At 39.8% G+C, this 14,603-nt stretch overlaps 1 protein-coding gene across 1 annotated transcript in view; it reads right to left on the reverse strand.

Annotated features, from left to right (window-relative positions):
- Positions 1-14,603, reverse strand: part of ARSB (arylsulfatase B) — a 118,450-nt gene that overhangs the window by 54,005 nt on the left and 49,842 nt on the right. The window contains exon 5 of the mRNA XM_036409798.2: positions 6,118-6,361. Coding sequence (XP_036265691.1) covers positions 6,118-6,361 — 244 coding nt within the window. The remainder of the gene's footprint in view (positions 1-6,117; positions 6,362-14,603) is intronic.

The raw sequence follows: 14,603 nt of genomic DNA on the forward strand, positions 1-14,603 counted from the left end.
CGGAGATTAACAACATATTCTTGGATTCCACCAGAGGAATCAAAACCTGATCCCAAGGAAAACAGAAGATGGTGTCATTCTGTCTACCTTTAGGTAGAGGACTCAGGGGGCAGCACCACAAAAAAACAGGCAATGCTCTCCCATTTGCAGGCTTCAAAGCAAGCCTTCTGTCCCTCCTCCCTCGCCCCCAGGCAGCATCCCTCCCTATTTCCACCCCAGCAGCGAACACCAGACCATCTGGGAGTAAACAGAAGAAACTAGCATGGAGTGGCATCCTAGAATACAGCAGCTAAGTACAAAAGAAATCGACAACAGCACGCAGAGCTCTGCTAGTACAGACTAGGGGCCTAGGGTAGAGCTCTTTTGTCAAAAAGGGTAAAGTAGGGAATAAAAAAAAAAAATAACACGTCGTTTTTTAAACATTCTGCTTTAACTTAAAAACATATATAGTCACTTGGCAGTCTTCGAAGGCAGAGTACTGGCTGGAGTTCCCTATCATCTTTATATTACCAACCGTACTTATCATGCTTCATTATAGTTTCTAGTGCTGTTTGTCTTAAACAAGTGCAAGGGCCCAAGAACATGTGAGTTTCCAGATTTCCACAGAAAACTGGTGGCCATCTAAATTTGAATCTCTCCACACATTTTTCTGAGAAAAAACAAAAACAAAAACAACATACTGAAAAGGAAAAAGTAAAATCACCTAACACCCAAGCCCACAACATAAGCAGGAGACAGAACATATATAAACTCTGGATCGGGTTTAAACAACCACCTGAGACCCGAAAGCTCAGTGCTGTGTCCATCTTAGTCGAGTCAGGTGGGAATCATGCAAAGGACAGGGAGGGGAACAAGAAGGGAAGGGCTTCAGAGCATGTCTAGTGAAATGAACTCCAGGATGATTCTGATGCAGTCTGATGCCTGGCGGATCAGAGAGTGGCTACTGGGGAGTCAAGAGGAAGTGGCTTGGAAAGTGCAGGAGCAGCATCTAAACAATGTTAGCATAGGAATAAAAATTTTTTAAAAAGTGAGAATTAAAAACTTTTGGCAAATAAAAACAATCCCCTACTACAGGAGGAAAAAAAGCTGAAGAAAATGGTAACATGACATTTCAACATGAATCAAACATAATTAAATCGGAACTGCCAATATAAAAAAATACCATGAATTAAAAATTTAAAAACTTGGACACTGAACTAAAAAAAGAAACTAAAAGAAAAGACAAAATATCAGAAATGAAGGGATATGATATACTAGTATAACTGAAGGTGTATAAAAGCAGATAGATACTAAAGATAAAAAATAGAGAAGATAACTCAAATTAAAAAATTAAAAAGTAAAAAGGAGAGGGAAATTGATAGAAACAAAAAACATATAAATAAGATTAAATAATACCTATAATTGAAGTCCCTGAAGAGGAAACACAAACAATAAAATATAATATTTAAAACTATAATTTAAAAATCTCTGAAATGAAAGACCTCAATCTACAATGTGTATCTGGAAATACTGACTGGGAACATGGTTACCTTTGAAGCATAGCAAGTAAAAGTCTTAGACTTTAGATAATAATAGTAGTTGTAATAAAAGTCTTCTGGGCCTTCAGGAAAAAGAACCAAGTCACTTGCAAAGAAAATAAAATCAGGTTGACATTAAACATATCAACAGCAACATATAAAACAAGTAAACAGTAGGGTGACATTTTCAAGAAAGTCAAGGAAAGACAGTATAAAACAAGAATTTTGTAACAGTTTAACTACTTATTAATTCTCAAGTTTGTAGAAAATGTTTTAATATTGAATAGATATGCAAAAATTCTAAGAATCCTGAGAAATCTACTAAAGAATGAATTCCTCCAACTAAGAGATAATTGAGAAAAACTTTAGAAATGGATGAGTGCTTAGCATTTAATATATTGTAGAACTGAGGCTAAAACGAAATTGTGGGTAAGGATAGAAAAACAATATCATATATATTATATGCTCTGACATAGTAGAATTAATACGACTAAAAATAAAACTGGCAGGAAAGGGGGAGAGAAAGGGTAAAGTTGAATAAGTTAGTTGAGTTCCTTATAGAGTTAAAGATGCCATTATAAGCTGATAAACCAAAGAGTAGAACCTAAGTTTTTTAAAAAAGGGACTGAGCCATGGCTGGTTTTGCTCAGTGGATAGGGCAACAGCTTGAGGACTAAAGAGTCCCAGGCTCAATTCTGGTCAAGGGCATGCACCTCAGTTGTAGGCAGGATCCCCAGTCCTGGTGGGGGTGCGTGCAAGAGGCAACCAGTGATGTGTCTCTCTCACATCAATGTTTCTCTCTCCCCTTCTTTTTCACTCTCTCTAAAAATCAATGGAAAAATATCCTCGGGTGAGGACTAACTAAAAAAGGGACTGAGAGGATTATATAAAGAAAATAGCATAATGCTAACAATGAAATAAAATATACATAATTCTAAATATTAAAAGAACTAACAAAAGATCAAAGATAAAAGTAAATATAATGCAAAATAATATGACAAAACTAAGAATAAAAATGCCAGTCATAGCAATGCGCATAAACTCATCTATTAAAATAAAATATTTTCTGACTGGATCATAAAGAGAAACCTAATACAGCCCCTAAAAATTACAGAATACACATTCTTTTTCAGTCCACATGGCAGACACCAAGAAAGACCATAGATAGGCCCAAGTGTTAAATTTATCCTCGGGTGATAAATTTCAAACGAATTGAAATGATAAGTATGTTCCCTGACCAAAACAGAACTAAACTAGACATCACCAATATCATTAGAGAAAATCTGAAATATTTGGAAATTAACAACATACTTCTAAATACATGGGTCAAAGGAAATCACCATATTCACCATTTCCATCACTGTATTTATCAATAATTTTGACATAAATTCTACATTGTCAGCCACCAACATTGCAATGTGAGCTTTTTTAAAATTTTAAAAAAGATTAAACAATTTTTAAAAATATAGTTTTATTGATTTCAGAGAGAGAGAGTGAGAGAGAGAGAGAAATATCGAAGAGAAGAAAGAACCATCTCATGGGCCTTCTGCATGTCCCTCACTGGGGATCAAGCCCACAACCCAGGCATGTGCCCTGACTGGGAATGCTCAACCACTGAGCTTTGCCGGCTGGGCAAACATTTATTTGTCTGTTTATTTTACTGAGAAATAATTGACATGAATCCCTATATAAGCTTAAGGCATGCAGCATGCTGATTTGATTTATATATATTATGAAATGATTACCATAGTAGGTTCAGCTAACAGTCATGTTCTCATATGAATGAAATAAAAAGAAAAATGATAAAAGAATAAAGGAAAAAAAATTGTTTGCAGGTAAAAGAGTTACACTTTTCTAGAATAATACTTATCAAAAGACAATAAAGTGCCCTTTCGGTGTAGAGGTTGGGTGTGGACCTATGAACCAGGAGGTTACCTTTCAATTCCTGGTCAAGACACCTGCCCCTGAGCAGGAGGCAGCAGATCAATAATTCTCTCATCATTGATGTTTCTCTCTCTCCCTCACTCCCCCTTCCTTTTTGTAATCAATAAAACAATATTTTTTAAAAAGAGACACTAAAACAATGTCTATAGAATGCTGAGAAGAAAATATTTGACAAGAATTGTCTGTCAAATTATTATTTATGTTTGGAGGTAATAGATATTTTTTCATATGCAAAGACTAAAATAACTCATTATTTGTGTACCTTTACTATAATTACTTGAAAATATTAACCATCCTATCAAAAGATTAATTAAAATTAGAAACAGGAATGGGAAAGCATGTAATAAAAGGTGTTGTAATACTGGAATTGGAAAGAGCTTGGAGGAGTCATGTCCCTCTAAATGACAAACAAGGTCTGTGGCTTGGAACCGAAAAAAAAATGGAAGCAGTTGAAAGAGCTTCTATTGCAAATAATGTCACTCAATCCAGAACTGCTATTTCTCCTAACGTTTTAATATTTTAAAGCGGGTCTAAGAGGAATTGATAACTAGGCAACTAGTGAAACCCTGCTGCTCTCAGCACAGCCAACTCTATTTTTCACCCATTACTGGCATTCCTATTTCATCAGAACTTACTGAAATTTTCAACAGCTACCATCATCTTGGAAATGGTATTTCCAAGTAAATATGTGACTGGAAAAAAATTTGCAGAACTCTGGGCACAGATGATGTGTTTCTGGCATTTGGCTGTCCACGTGTTTCTAGGGCTTCAGAAAAGAGGCTCCAGATGTCCATCTGACCGATGGCTTACTGGGTCGGCGGGTATGGGTGCCCGGTGCTCTGCCACTGACACTAAAGGAGGGCTTGTGATACTGTACAAAGCAATGACTAGGGGGCTACATCACTCTTTTTCCAGGATCTTTTTATCAAGAAAGGAGAGCATAAGAGCGGATCTTCACCTACTAAAGGGAAATTTGCTGGATTTCTAGAGTCTTAAAATTCTTGATTAAACATTGGGCAGCAATTTTTACTTTTTAAAACAATAGAAAAGGAGCCTGTACTTCCTCATGGTTTAGCATGCTTGGACAATGTTTTTCACCATACATTCTGGGTAAAGCCCTGCAGTCAACAAACACTATGCATGCTCAGGAATGGAGAGCTCTGTTTATAAGAGACTGGTCAGTAGGAGGTCAGTGTTCCTAACACTGAAGACAGACTTTCTGCAAATCTGGAGTTAAGGAACTAAACTGTTCCCAAATTTTCTGCGGGCAGCAGCAAACAAATGCCAAATGTTACTTCTGATCAAGAGAATCTTAAGACTGACATGTGAACTTACCATCCACAGTTTGGTGATATAGATGAACATCAATGATTTGGATTTAATCAAAGAAAATAAACTCAGTGAATTGGGAGCAGAGAAAATTATTCAACATGAGTTCAACTACTTCTCAACTCAAGCCTACCCTCATTTGGCAAAGTGTGTCTCAGAGCTCTGACTTCATTTGCTATGTGTGCTTTTGCAAGTTGGGTTTTATAACCTGTTTATCACATACACACACACTCACACACACACACACACACACACACACACACACACACACACATCAAAACTGACTGGATGTCAAGCATGACAATATGTTATCATATTAAATCCACTCAAAACTTCCTCCTATTTTTTTAGTCCAACTTCAGTAGCCTTCATGGTGAAAGCTGGTGATAAACTGAACTGAAGTTCAAGTTTTGCTCTGCTTGGGAATTTTTATTTATTTTTTAATCATAAAGTAGGTATTAATTTTGCATTAAAGATAAGTGAGAGAGGCAGAAATTTGTAAAAAAACGTTTTTCACATTTTTCTCTGTGAAATCAAGAGAAGGCTGAGACTTGCAAGGACAGCCATGAAAAGAAGTAAAAAGATTAGAGAGAGACGAAGACTAAGATCATTGACACCACTGTGCTCCCAAAAACTACTATGGATGCAAAAGTTGGACAGTGAAGAAGGCTGATATGAAAAATTGATTCACTTGAAATCTGATGTTAGAGGAGAGGTCTACAGATGCCCTGGACCACCAGAAAGACAAACTAGTGGGTCTTAGAGCAAATTACACCTGAACCATCGATGGAGGCAAAAATGGCAAAACTGAAGCTATTCTACTTTGAGCACATCATGAGAAGGAAATGGTCTTTGGAAAAGATAATAATACTGGGCAAAAATACAAGGCATCAGGAAAAGTAAATATAAGATGGACTGATTCAATAAAAGAAGCCTTAGGCTGTGGAGGACAGAGCACTGTGAACATCACCCAGTCATAGACTTGTAAGGAGTCAAAGCTGACTCAACAACATGAAACACATAATCACATAGAGAGAAAGTGTAACCAATGTCTAATATCATAAAAATAAATGCTATCCGAATTCTTGTGCATATGTGTAGCTACCTTTTTCCTGTACATTCACATCTTTCAGTTTCAAAGAGGTCTATGGATCAAAAACCCGAAAAAAAAATTTTACAATATTTCTAAAGGCCTTTCTTTTTTAAAAAATCATTTATTTGTAAGCTGAGCTATCATTTTCACAAAAAGCTATCATTCTCACTCAGCTGAGTGGAGCTGATCTTACAGGTCTGTCCTGAGAGGAAAAAGAAAAGGATGCACAGGTACCTGATGGTTTTCCACACGTCGAAGCCGTCCAGAGGTTTGGTACCGTTCGTGCTGCCCCCGGCCAGCTTCACCAGAGTGGGCAGCCAGTCGGAAATGTGGATGAGCTCCCGGCTCTTCACGCCCTTCTGTTTCAGCAAGGGGCTGGCCACGAAGCCCACCCCTCGCACGCCTCCTTCCCACAGGCTCCACTTTCTGCCTCGAAGGGGCCAGTTATTGCCCCCGGCCAAAGTCTGCCCACCATTATCTGCAATATAATTAGATAGATGTTGGCATTAGGACAATGTTTAAAAACGGAAGACTCGAGGTATGGAAGGGGAGTGAACTGACGATTCAGGGAAAAGGGGAGTGGGGGTGTGGGAAGAGACTGTACATAAACTGTGTACCAATGGATGAAGGCAATGGGGGGTGGGGAAAGGACAGAGGGTGGAGTGGGAACCTGATGAAGGGGAGCAATGGAGGAGGGGGGAAGTGAGGAACATCTGTAATAATATGAACAATAAAAATTTATTAAAAATAAAAATAAAAACGGAAGACTCCTGTGTTTGTTGTTATAAAGGGTGCTTAAGAACAAAAAAAGATAATTCCTCCTTACCCTCTCCTGTATCAACTACCCTTTTCCCTCTGAAAACTACCCTCCATCACACAGACATAACCAGATCTGACAGGAGACCAATCAGTCCTCTGTGGATATGGCCACGGAAAAACAAACGTGTCCCCTGAGGTGACTGCTTAGGGTGGAGCCCTGCACTAATCAATGCACTGGTTGTTGTTGTTTTAATATATATATATATATACACACACACACATACATATACACACACACACACACATATATATTTGTTATTTTTCAATTGGAGTTGAGACACAGGGTATTAAGTGCATGCTTGCAGCTTGGTGTAACACAAGACGATGAATCCAGGGAAGCTGAGCCCTCCTGGCACATGAAATGAAACCTGCAAATGAGGTTCACTTAGCGATGTAAAGCTCCTGATAGGTGGGGACAGTGGACCTTTCTATTTTCCTCTTGGAAACGTTTTCTCACATTTAAACTGGTAACTGAACCAACACTCTACTCCCTGGTGATCTGAACTCTTTCTTAAGTGTGAAAGGTGAGGCTTTCTCTAGTGGGCTAAATGTCTCCGTAAACAGAGCAGCCGGGTGGAAAAAAATAATTGCAAGAAAAGTTCTTCTCTTCTGGTCAGGATGATGGCAAAACAGAAAGCCTCATGGGGCGCTGTGCCAGGAAAGAGAAGGGTTTTCTTCCAAGACAGCTGGAGGAATGGAAGACTTGGTGAGGCTAGGAGAGAAGCTGCAAGAGTGACCGAGGTTAAGTATCCTACCCGCCAGTTAGGGGTCAATTAGAAATGAAGCTGGACTGTAGAAAGTAAAAAGTGGTATTTCTTGTGTAGTGAGGTTGTAGAATCATCTTCAAAACTATCCACACACTTAGGTGACATTAGAGACCTCGTTTAAATAACACTTATTTGCACGTATATTATACTACTTTAATTAAACATTAAAAACAAACAAACACGAAACACTTAAAAACAACAACAAAACACTGTAAAACCAGTTTCCAAATGAACCACATGGGGGCAGTAGTACAGACCTGCTCTACAGAACCTTACAAATAACACAGAAATCAACATCTTTCAAAGCCACAGGATACACATGGGAGGAAAGGGAACTAACATGTGTTATGCAAGCACCTACTATGCATCAGGAAACACTTTAATTTCATATTACCGCTCACGAAATTCAGAGTCTGACAGACTGGAAGCCTGATATCAGTCACTCACCAGCTTGTTTTGTTTTTTCTTACCTTTCATGTGCAGATAATAATTGCTACCTCATGTAATATGGCGAGACTCATTCTACATGACTAAAATGTAAATGACACCTTACATGATCACTGCTGGGTTAGGTACCTGGCACAATATAAGCACTAAGTAAATGGTAGTTAGTACCGTGTTTCCCCGAAAATAAGACATCCTCCGAAAATAAGACCTAGCGCATGGAAAGATAAGACAATTTTGGGAGAAAAAATTAATATAAGACACTGTCTTATTTTCGGGGAAACAGGGTATGTTAACAACCCAAATAGCCTAGTGTTATAATCATTTTGTTGCTTTAACAAGTGAGATGTGAAAAGGCCAAACCAATAGCTGGGGAATGTAGGATTCAAACAAGTCTGTGTGACTCTCCAGGTACATGCTCCCAAAGCGCCACGCTCCTGACGTTCTTGACGGAGACCTTAGGCCACAGAAAGCATCCCTTCCCTGTGGAACCATAAGCAGTCAACCTCAGCCAAGTGTGCACGCTTCCTGCGATAGAACAGAAGGAGAGCATTTTCAAGGCGATCGTTCCCTTTGGAGGAGAATCATTGTTGGTGGGTAAGAAATTCAAGGATCTACTGCTAAGGTGGCTTCTAATTTAGCCTTTAACACACTTGCTCCTCTGTTTCTCTCTGCTTTGTGAAGGGAGGGAGAAGAGTCTTGGGCTAGATGAGATGAAGGTAACAATTCTTCAACACCTTGGTGGGGGGCAAGCAATCGCAGCTGCTGTCACAGTCTCACAAGAACCTCTCCTCAAACCTCACATCTCTTCCCAAAAAAGCCCAACCATCTACCAAGCCAGTGCATTAAATACACATTCTATTTTGCATGAGCTGACCTGTATATTCAAAACAAGGGCACCACCATCTTTAGACAAAGGGATTCCTCCATGTTCCTTATACTTCTAGAGTATGTGACCCATAACCAACCTATAAAATTTAAAAGAAGGTGCTGGTTCATGATACAGAAATATACTGGATAGAAATGCTCACACTCTACCCATGAGAACAAGAATGGCTGAGACAGCACTGTTATCTCGCTCTATTGTCTGGCTTGTTATAAATGATTCTGGCCTAATGTCTGTAGAAGATGTCTGTTTTCTCCATTTTAAAATAGATGCACTTTTGAGGTTCTAAAATGTCTCTTCCAGTTGCACATATCTGTTAGTGCTCAGTACAAACGTTGGATAATGATGGTGGTGGGAATGGGGTGGAGAGGATGGGATAAGGGTGGCTGCGCCTGGAATCGGATCCTAGGAGCGGCCCTTCGGAATAACTTGGAAAGGAAAACACTCCAGGCTGGAAAGAGAATCTGGCCCTGCTGCTACTGTAGGAGCTGGAAGGTGTTTCCTCATCGTGTCAGGGGAGGGTGCCAGGGCAGTGATGTTTTGGCCATTAGCTCAGCATGATGTTTTTGCCATTAGCAATGATAAGCCATTCTATCGTCGATTATCAATGTGGCTTCCTCCACATTTTTTTTTTTTTTTGAGCACTCCAGAGATAAAGCACTAGTCATTAACACACCTGCAACTTGTTCTCCTCGGCTCCCCCGTCACTGAGCCAACTGTGCATGTGGCTGCGTGAAGAGGGCCTTTCAGCTTTGCAGGCAGGATGGGGTGGGGAGGCAGCGTCTCCACAGGCAGCACCAGGCTGATGGCTGCCGCTTATGACGCCTTTGGAAATACGGGGGTGTCTATCAATCTTAGCACAATCTCCCCAGGATTTCAACGAGTTGGACTGATCAGGGTAACAGCAAGAATCAAGTAGACATGATTTCAAATACCAATCATTTGAAACAAGGTAAAAAAGGGTTTTTTAAATTCTGCTCAATTAAGTCTGACAAAAATAAAAAGGGGTATATATATAGTATTGCTGAAAGATAGTAACTAGTCTTTTGGGATGGTTGCTTTGTAGAGCATACAGATGCTGAATTACAGTGGAATTTATATAGTGGTATGTACCAACTTTATATAATATATATCAACTTATATATTGTTAAATATAACAATTTTACCTCAATATTTTTTTTTTTTAAGATAATGGAACCACCACCATCTCAAACATATTTCTTTTCACTTTCTCTCCTAATTTTCTTTGGGCAAAAGTTAATTTTTGTCCTTGTAAAGAATTAATTTTCAAAAGAAAAATTTCTTGTGTCATTTCCTGACCGACTTATTAAAAGACTCCCAAATCCAAATAAGATGACTGCAACTAGTGAAAAGGAAACTATGAAACTTTTTTTTCCCCCAGGGAAATGGTTTTTCAGAATTTTTTTGGCAGAGGGAAAAGCTAATTATAAAACCTTTGCTGTCCAGAAAAGAAATGTCAAAATAAAACAAATGCTGTCATACACAGATGGTAAATCTCACTTTATTATTCATTATTGAACAAAAATAACTGTCAAAAAGTCACGGAAAAACATCGGTTAGCCAAGGATCTGAGCAAAAGCATTAAGTATACGACCATGAAGCCCCGTCCATATCCAGCTGATAAAAATTAAGATGGAATTGTGACAGCAGCATTGGCTTTTAGAACTACTCACCACACGATGTAACGTTGTGGCTTGGCGGTGGCAGACTGCCCTGAACCATCAACATATATCTCCCTCTCACTGCCCCCAGGGACCTTTTAACCCAGCTTCCCCAAGACACCCTCCTCCCTGCTTTGGGGATCGTGGAAGGAAAAGCAGGGAACGCCCCAGCAGCCTTGCCCAGGGTCTAGACTTCCCTCTGACCAGGGCCACCAGTGTGAGTGTGACAGATGGGTAGACGGGATTTCAAATACCAAAACAAAGGACCTGCTTGGTGATGGCTGCTTCTTTTAGACAATTTTTTTTTTACATGACTAATATGTAAATTGGAGAGTTAACATGTGGCTTAGTAGTTCGCCTAAAAGGTTAGGTAAACGAGATCTTCCCCAACTAAAAGATTTTGGAGAACATATCTACCCAGATACTCAGTTACAGCATGATGTTCCTTTTCCCTTTTGCTCTACATTCTACCATTTTGGATTGAAGGTGCATTCATTTCTGCCACGTGTATCTTTCCAGTGGGTTCCCATCCAGCCACACTGCCGTGAGCCTGCCACTCCCCTCACCTGGCCTGCCACTCCCCTTCACGTTGCTGCCGGGGGCATCTTTGTGAAGCACCAAAGCAGTGGTTCTCAACCTTCCTAATGCCGCGAACCTTTAATGCAGTTCCTCATGTTGTGGTGACCCCCAACCATAAAATTATTTTCCTTGCTACTTCATAACTGTAATTTTGCTACTGTTATGTATAGTAATGTAAATATCTGTGTTTTTTGATGGTTTTAGGCAACCCACATGTTGAGAACCGCTACTGTAGAGCTTAAGACCGTCAGAAAACAGATATTTACATTATGATTCATTAACAGCAGCAAAATTACAGTTATGAAGTAGCAAGGAAAATAATTTTATGGTTGGGGGTCACCACAACATGAAGAACTGTATTTAAGGGCTGCGGCATTAGAAAGGTTGAGAAAAGACCTCTGATTGCTATCTAATCAGGAAAAAGTTGCAACTTCTGCCCGACACAGAGAACGCTTTCCATCTGGACCAACCTACTTTTGGAGCGTCAAGTCCTGTCCTTCCCCAAAAAGTGTGCCCTGTGCTTCACATAGAACTAACTTCTTTCTCCCAGTAGTTAGAACAGTTTCATGCAGTCTTTGCCTTTGTACATGTTGGTTCCTTTGCCTAAATGCTCTTCTTCCCCTTCTTTCCTGCCTGATTTAAACTTAAAATCCCAGGTTAAATGTCACATTTTTGTTTTGTTAATCCATACCAGAGGCTATGTTTTCATTGATTTTTTTTTTTTTTTTTTTTTTTTTTTTTTTTTTTTTTTTTTTTAAGGAAGAGTGGAAGAGAAAGGGAAAGACAGAAATATCGATATGAGAGAAACACATCGACTGGTTGCCTTCTGCATGCACCCTGGCCAGGGAGGTCCCGGGCCAGGGAGAAGCCTGCAACCAAGATATGTGCCCTTGACCAAAATCGAACCTGGGACACTTTGGTCCACAGGCAGACAGTCTGTCCACTAAGCCAAACCTGTTAGGGCTTTGGTGAACTTTTCATTTACTCCCCCAGTTTTCATCTCTCCTCTGTACTTCTACTGCACTTCCTATATACTTTTCTATGACACTTATCTTACATACACTCACGGCACTTATCTCTGTATAGAAATTAGTTATTCATGGGTTTGTCTTCCCTTCCACCTCTGCCTCTCGTTTGCTTTCTTAGGACCTAGCACAGGTTGCCAAAGAGAGCTCAGATATTTGGGGGGGGGGGGGGGGGGGGCGGGGACAGCAACAACAGAAAACAAATGGAGAAAAGTCCTCCAAAAATATAGATTGAAAACACTGTAAATTAATTTTGATTTCTACACTGATTTCACTGAGCCTTCATCCAACCACTCTGTGACCTTGACTTTTAGGAAGCTGTTCTAAACAGATACTCCTTATTTTATAGGATATTGGCAAGGGGGGAATTCTAGGAACCCTGGGAGAATTTAAGAAAATATCAGAATTGTTTGTCCCACCTTGTGCCTGGTTAGTTGCAGTGAAGTCAAAGGGGTTGTTCAAGAGCTTTGAGGAAGCACTAGTCCTGGCCTGGAAGAGAAGTCTTACTCCTTTAACAAATCTTCCCGGAGTACCCACCATAGACCAGGGACCACTCTAGCTGGCAGCAGACAAGACAGGAAGGATTCCCTCTCTCTTGGAGTGAGTAGAGAAAGAGATAAGATCTCTCTGATCATGGTAGATGGTAACTGGGCCTCTCAGAAGAGCTGCCATCAGAATGGCAGGACAAAGCCAGCCATCACCAGAGGAACAGGAGCCCAGCACAGGGCAAGGTGGCTCAGGACCTTATTCAATTACACACTAGCTGGTGGGCATACTGTGTGAAGGCTTCTTCTTGAATAAATATTAAATTAGCTGTACTCCTAAGAACGCTTAAGTTCTGTTGTCAGAACTTAAGGAAAACTTGAGCTAAATGATGACTACATATAAAGAGGAAATGTTTAAGTGTTTCAAATGAAATGCCAGAAACAGAATCTTTGTTCAGACGTACCTTTGAACATTTGAAGGGGTTTTAAATGGTTTGCAACACTGAGGGCTCTGACCCCCACCTCCCAATCTGACACTAATCAGACTTTACATATTGACTAAATGTGCAGGTATGGGAGCATTCCCACTGCGCTGGCATCAGAAGGACTCCGGTGGAAGGAAATAGGCAGCCAGACCCCAAATAAGTGATGTAGCCACCAAAAGAGCTGAAGTAGAGGAAGATGGGTGCAGGGAAAGGGCAAAATCAGAAATGAATGGAGATTAAAAAGAAAGAGATTATGTAGGGTTGTAGTAAAAGATTTCCTCATTTCAATGGGGCTAATGTCATTGTTTATAATAATAACATACCAATGGGATTTTATCTCCCCTTTAACATTTATTAAGGATAAAAAGACTCAACAGTCTGTTGAAAGATTTAAAACATTTGGTCTCTAAAAGTTAAAATGGAACTGGGGAATAGAAAACAGTGTCCTAATTTATTACGTATCAGCAGACAAACAACGGAACTTTTTTCTCTAAAGCACAGGTAGTCACCAATCTTGGAAAGCCTTAAATGAAAGCATTAAGGTAAGTAAGTACAAAATATTGGTGCTCTCCCTTGGGAGACATGGGTGATGCTAGGCTTGATCTGATATTCTAGATCCCCTAACAAGTACCATGGAAGCCCCATGTGCGGAATATTTAGAGCTAGCAACAGTACATGCTTGTCTTCTTTTACAGCAAAAGCCATCTTTGTTATCCTTGCAGTTTGATTTTTTTTTTAATATGTATTTTATTGATTTTGTACAGAGAGGAAAGGAGAGAGATACAGAGTTAGAAACATCGATGAGAGAGAGTCATCGATCAGCTGCCTCTTGCACACCCCCTACTGGGGATGTGCCCGCAACCAAGGTACATGCCTTTGACCGAATCGAACCTGGGACCCTTCAGTCCCCAAGCCGACACTCTAGCCATTGAGCCAAACCGGTCTTGGCTGCAGTTTAATCTTGAAAGAATGCCTAACATATATATGTATATATGCATATATATGTTTGTATATATATGTGTGTGTGTGTGTGTGTATGTGTGTGTGTGTGTGTATGTATTATACTAATGAAGTAATGAATTCCAGGGAAACTAAAATTATTTGGTATCTAGAGGGAGTATCATAGCTTATTCACAAATTATTTGACTCCCCGTCCAGATCTGAAACCCTTTAAGGTGGCCAGATAATTTTTTACCGCACAGCTATTAATGTCAGGAATGTCCATCAAACAGTGGTAGATTAACAAAATCTTCTAGAATCTGGAAGATTCAAGGACAGCAGGAGAAAAATGAAAGTATCATCAAGAGATAGAAGAAAGCCAGGCCGGCGTGGCTCAGTGGTTGAGCATCCACCTATGAACCAGGAGGTCACGGTTCCACTCTCAGTCAGGGCACATGCCAGGGTTATAGGCTTGATCCCCAGTATGGGGCATGCAGGAGACAGCTGATCACTGATTCTTTCTCATCATTAATGTTTCTCTCTCACACTCCCTCTCCCTTCCTCTCTGAAATCAATAAAAATATATTTTAAGAAAAAAGAGATAGAAAA

The sequence above is a fragment of the Pipistrellus kuhlii genome, unplaced genomic scaffold (genome assembly GCF_014108245.1).
Source record: "Pipistrellus kuhlii isolate mPipKuh1 unplaced genomic scaffold, mPipKuh1.p scaffold_m20_p_4, whole genome shotgun sequence".
In the NCBI taxonomy this organism is placed as follows: Eukaryota; Metazoa; Chordata; class Mammalia; order Chiroptera; family Vespertilionidae; genus Pipistrellus; species Pipistrellus kuhlii.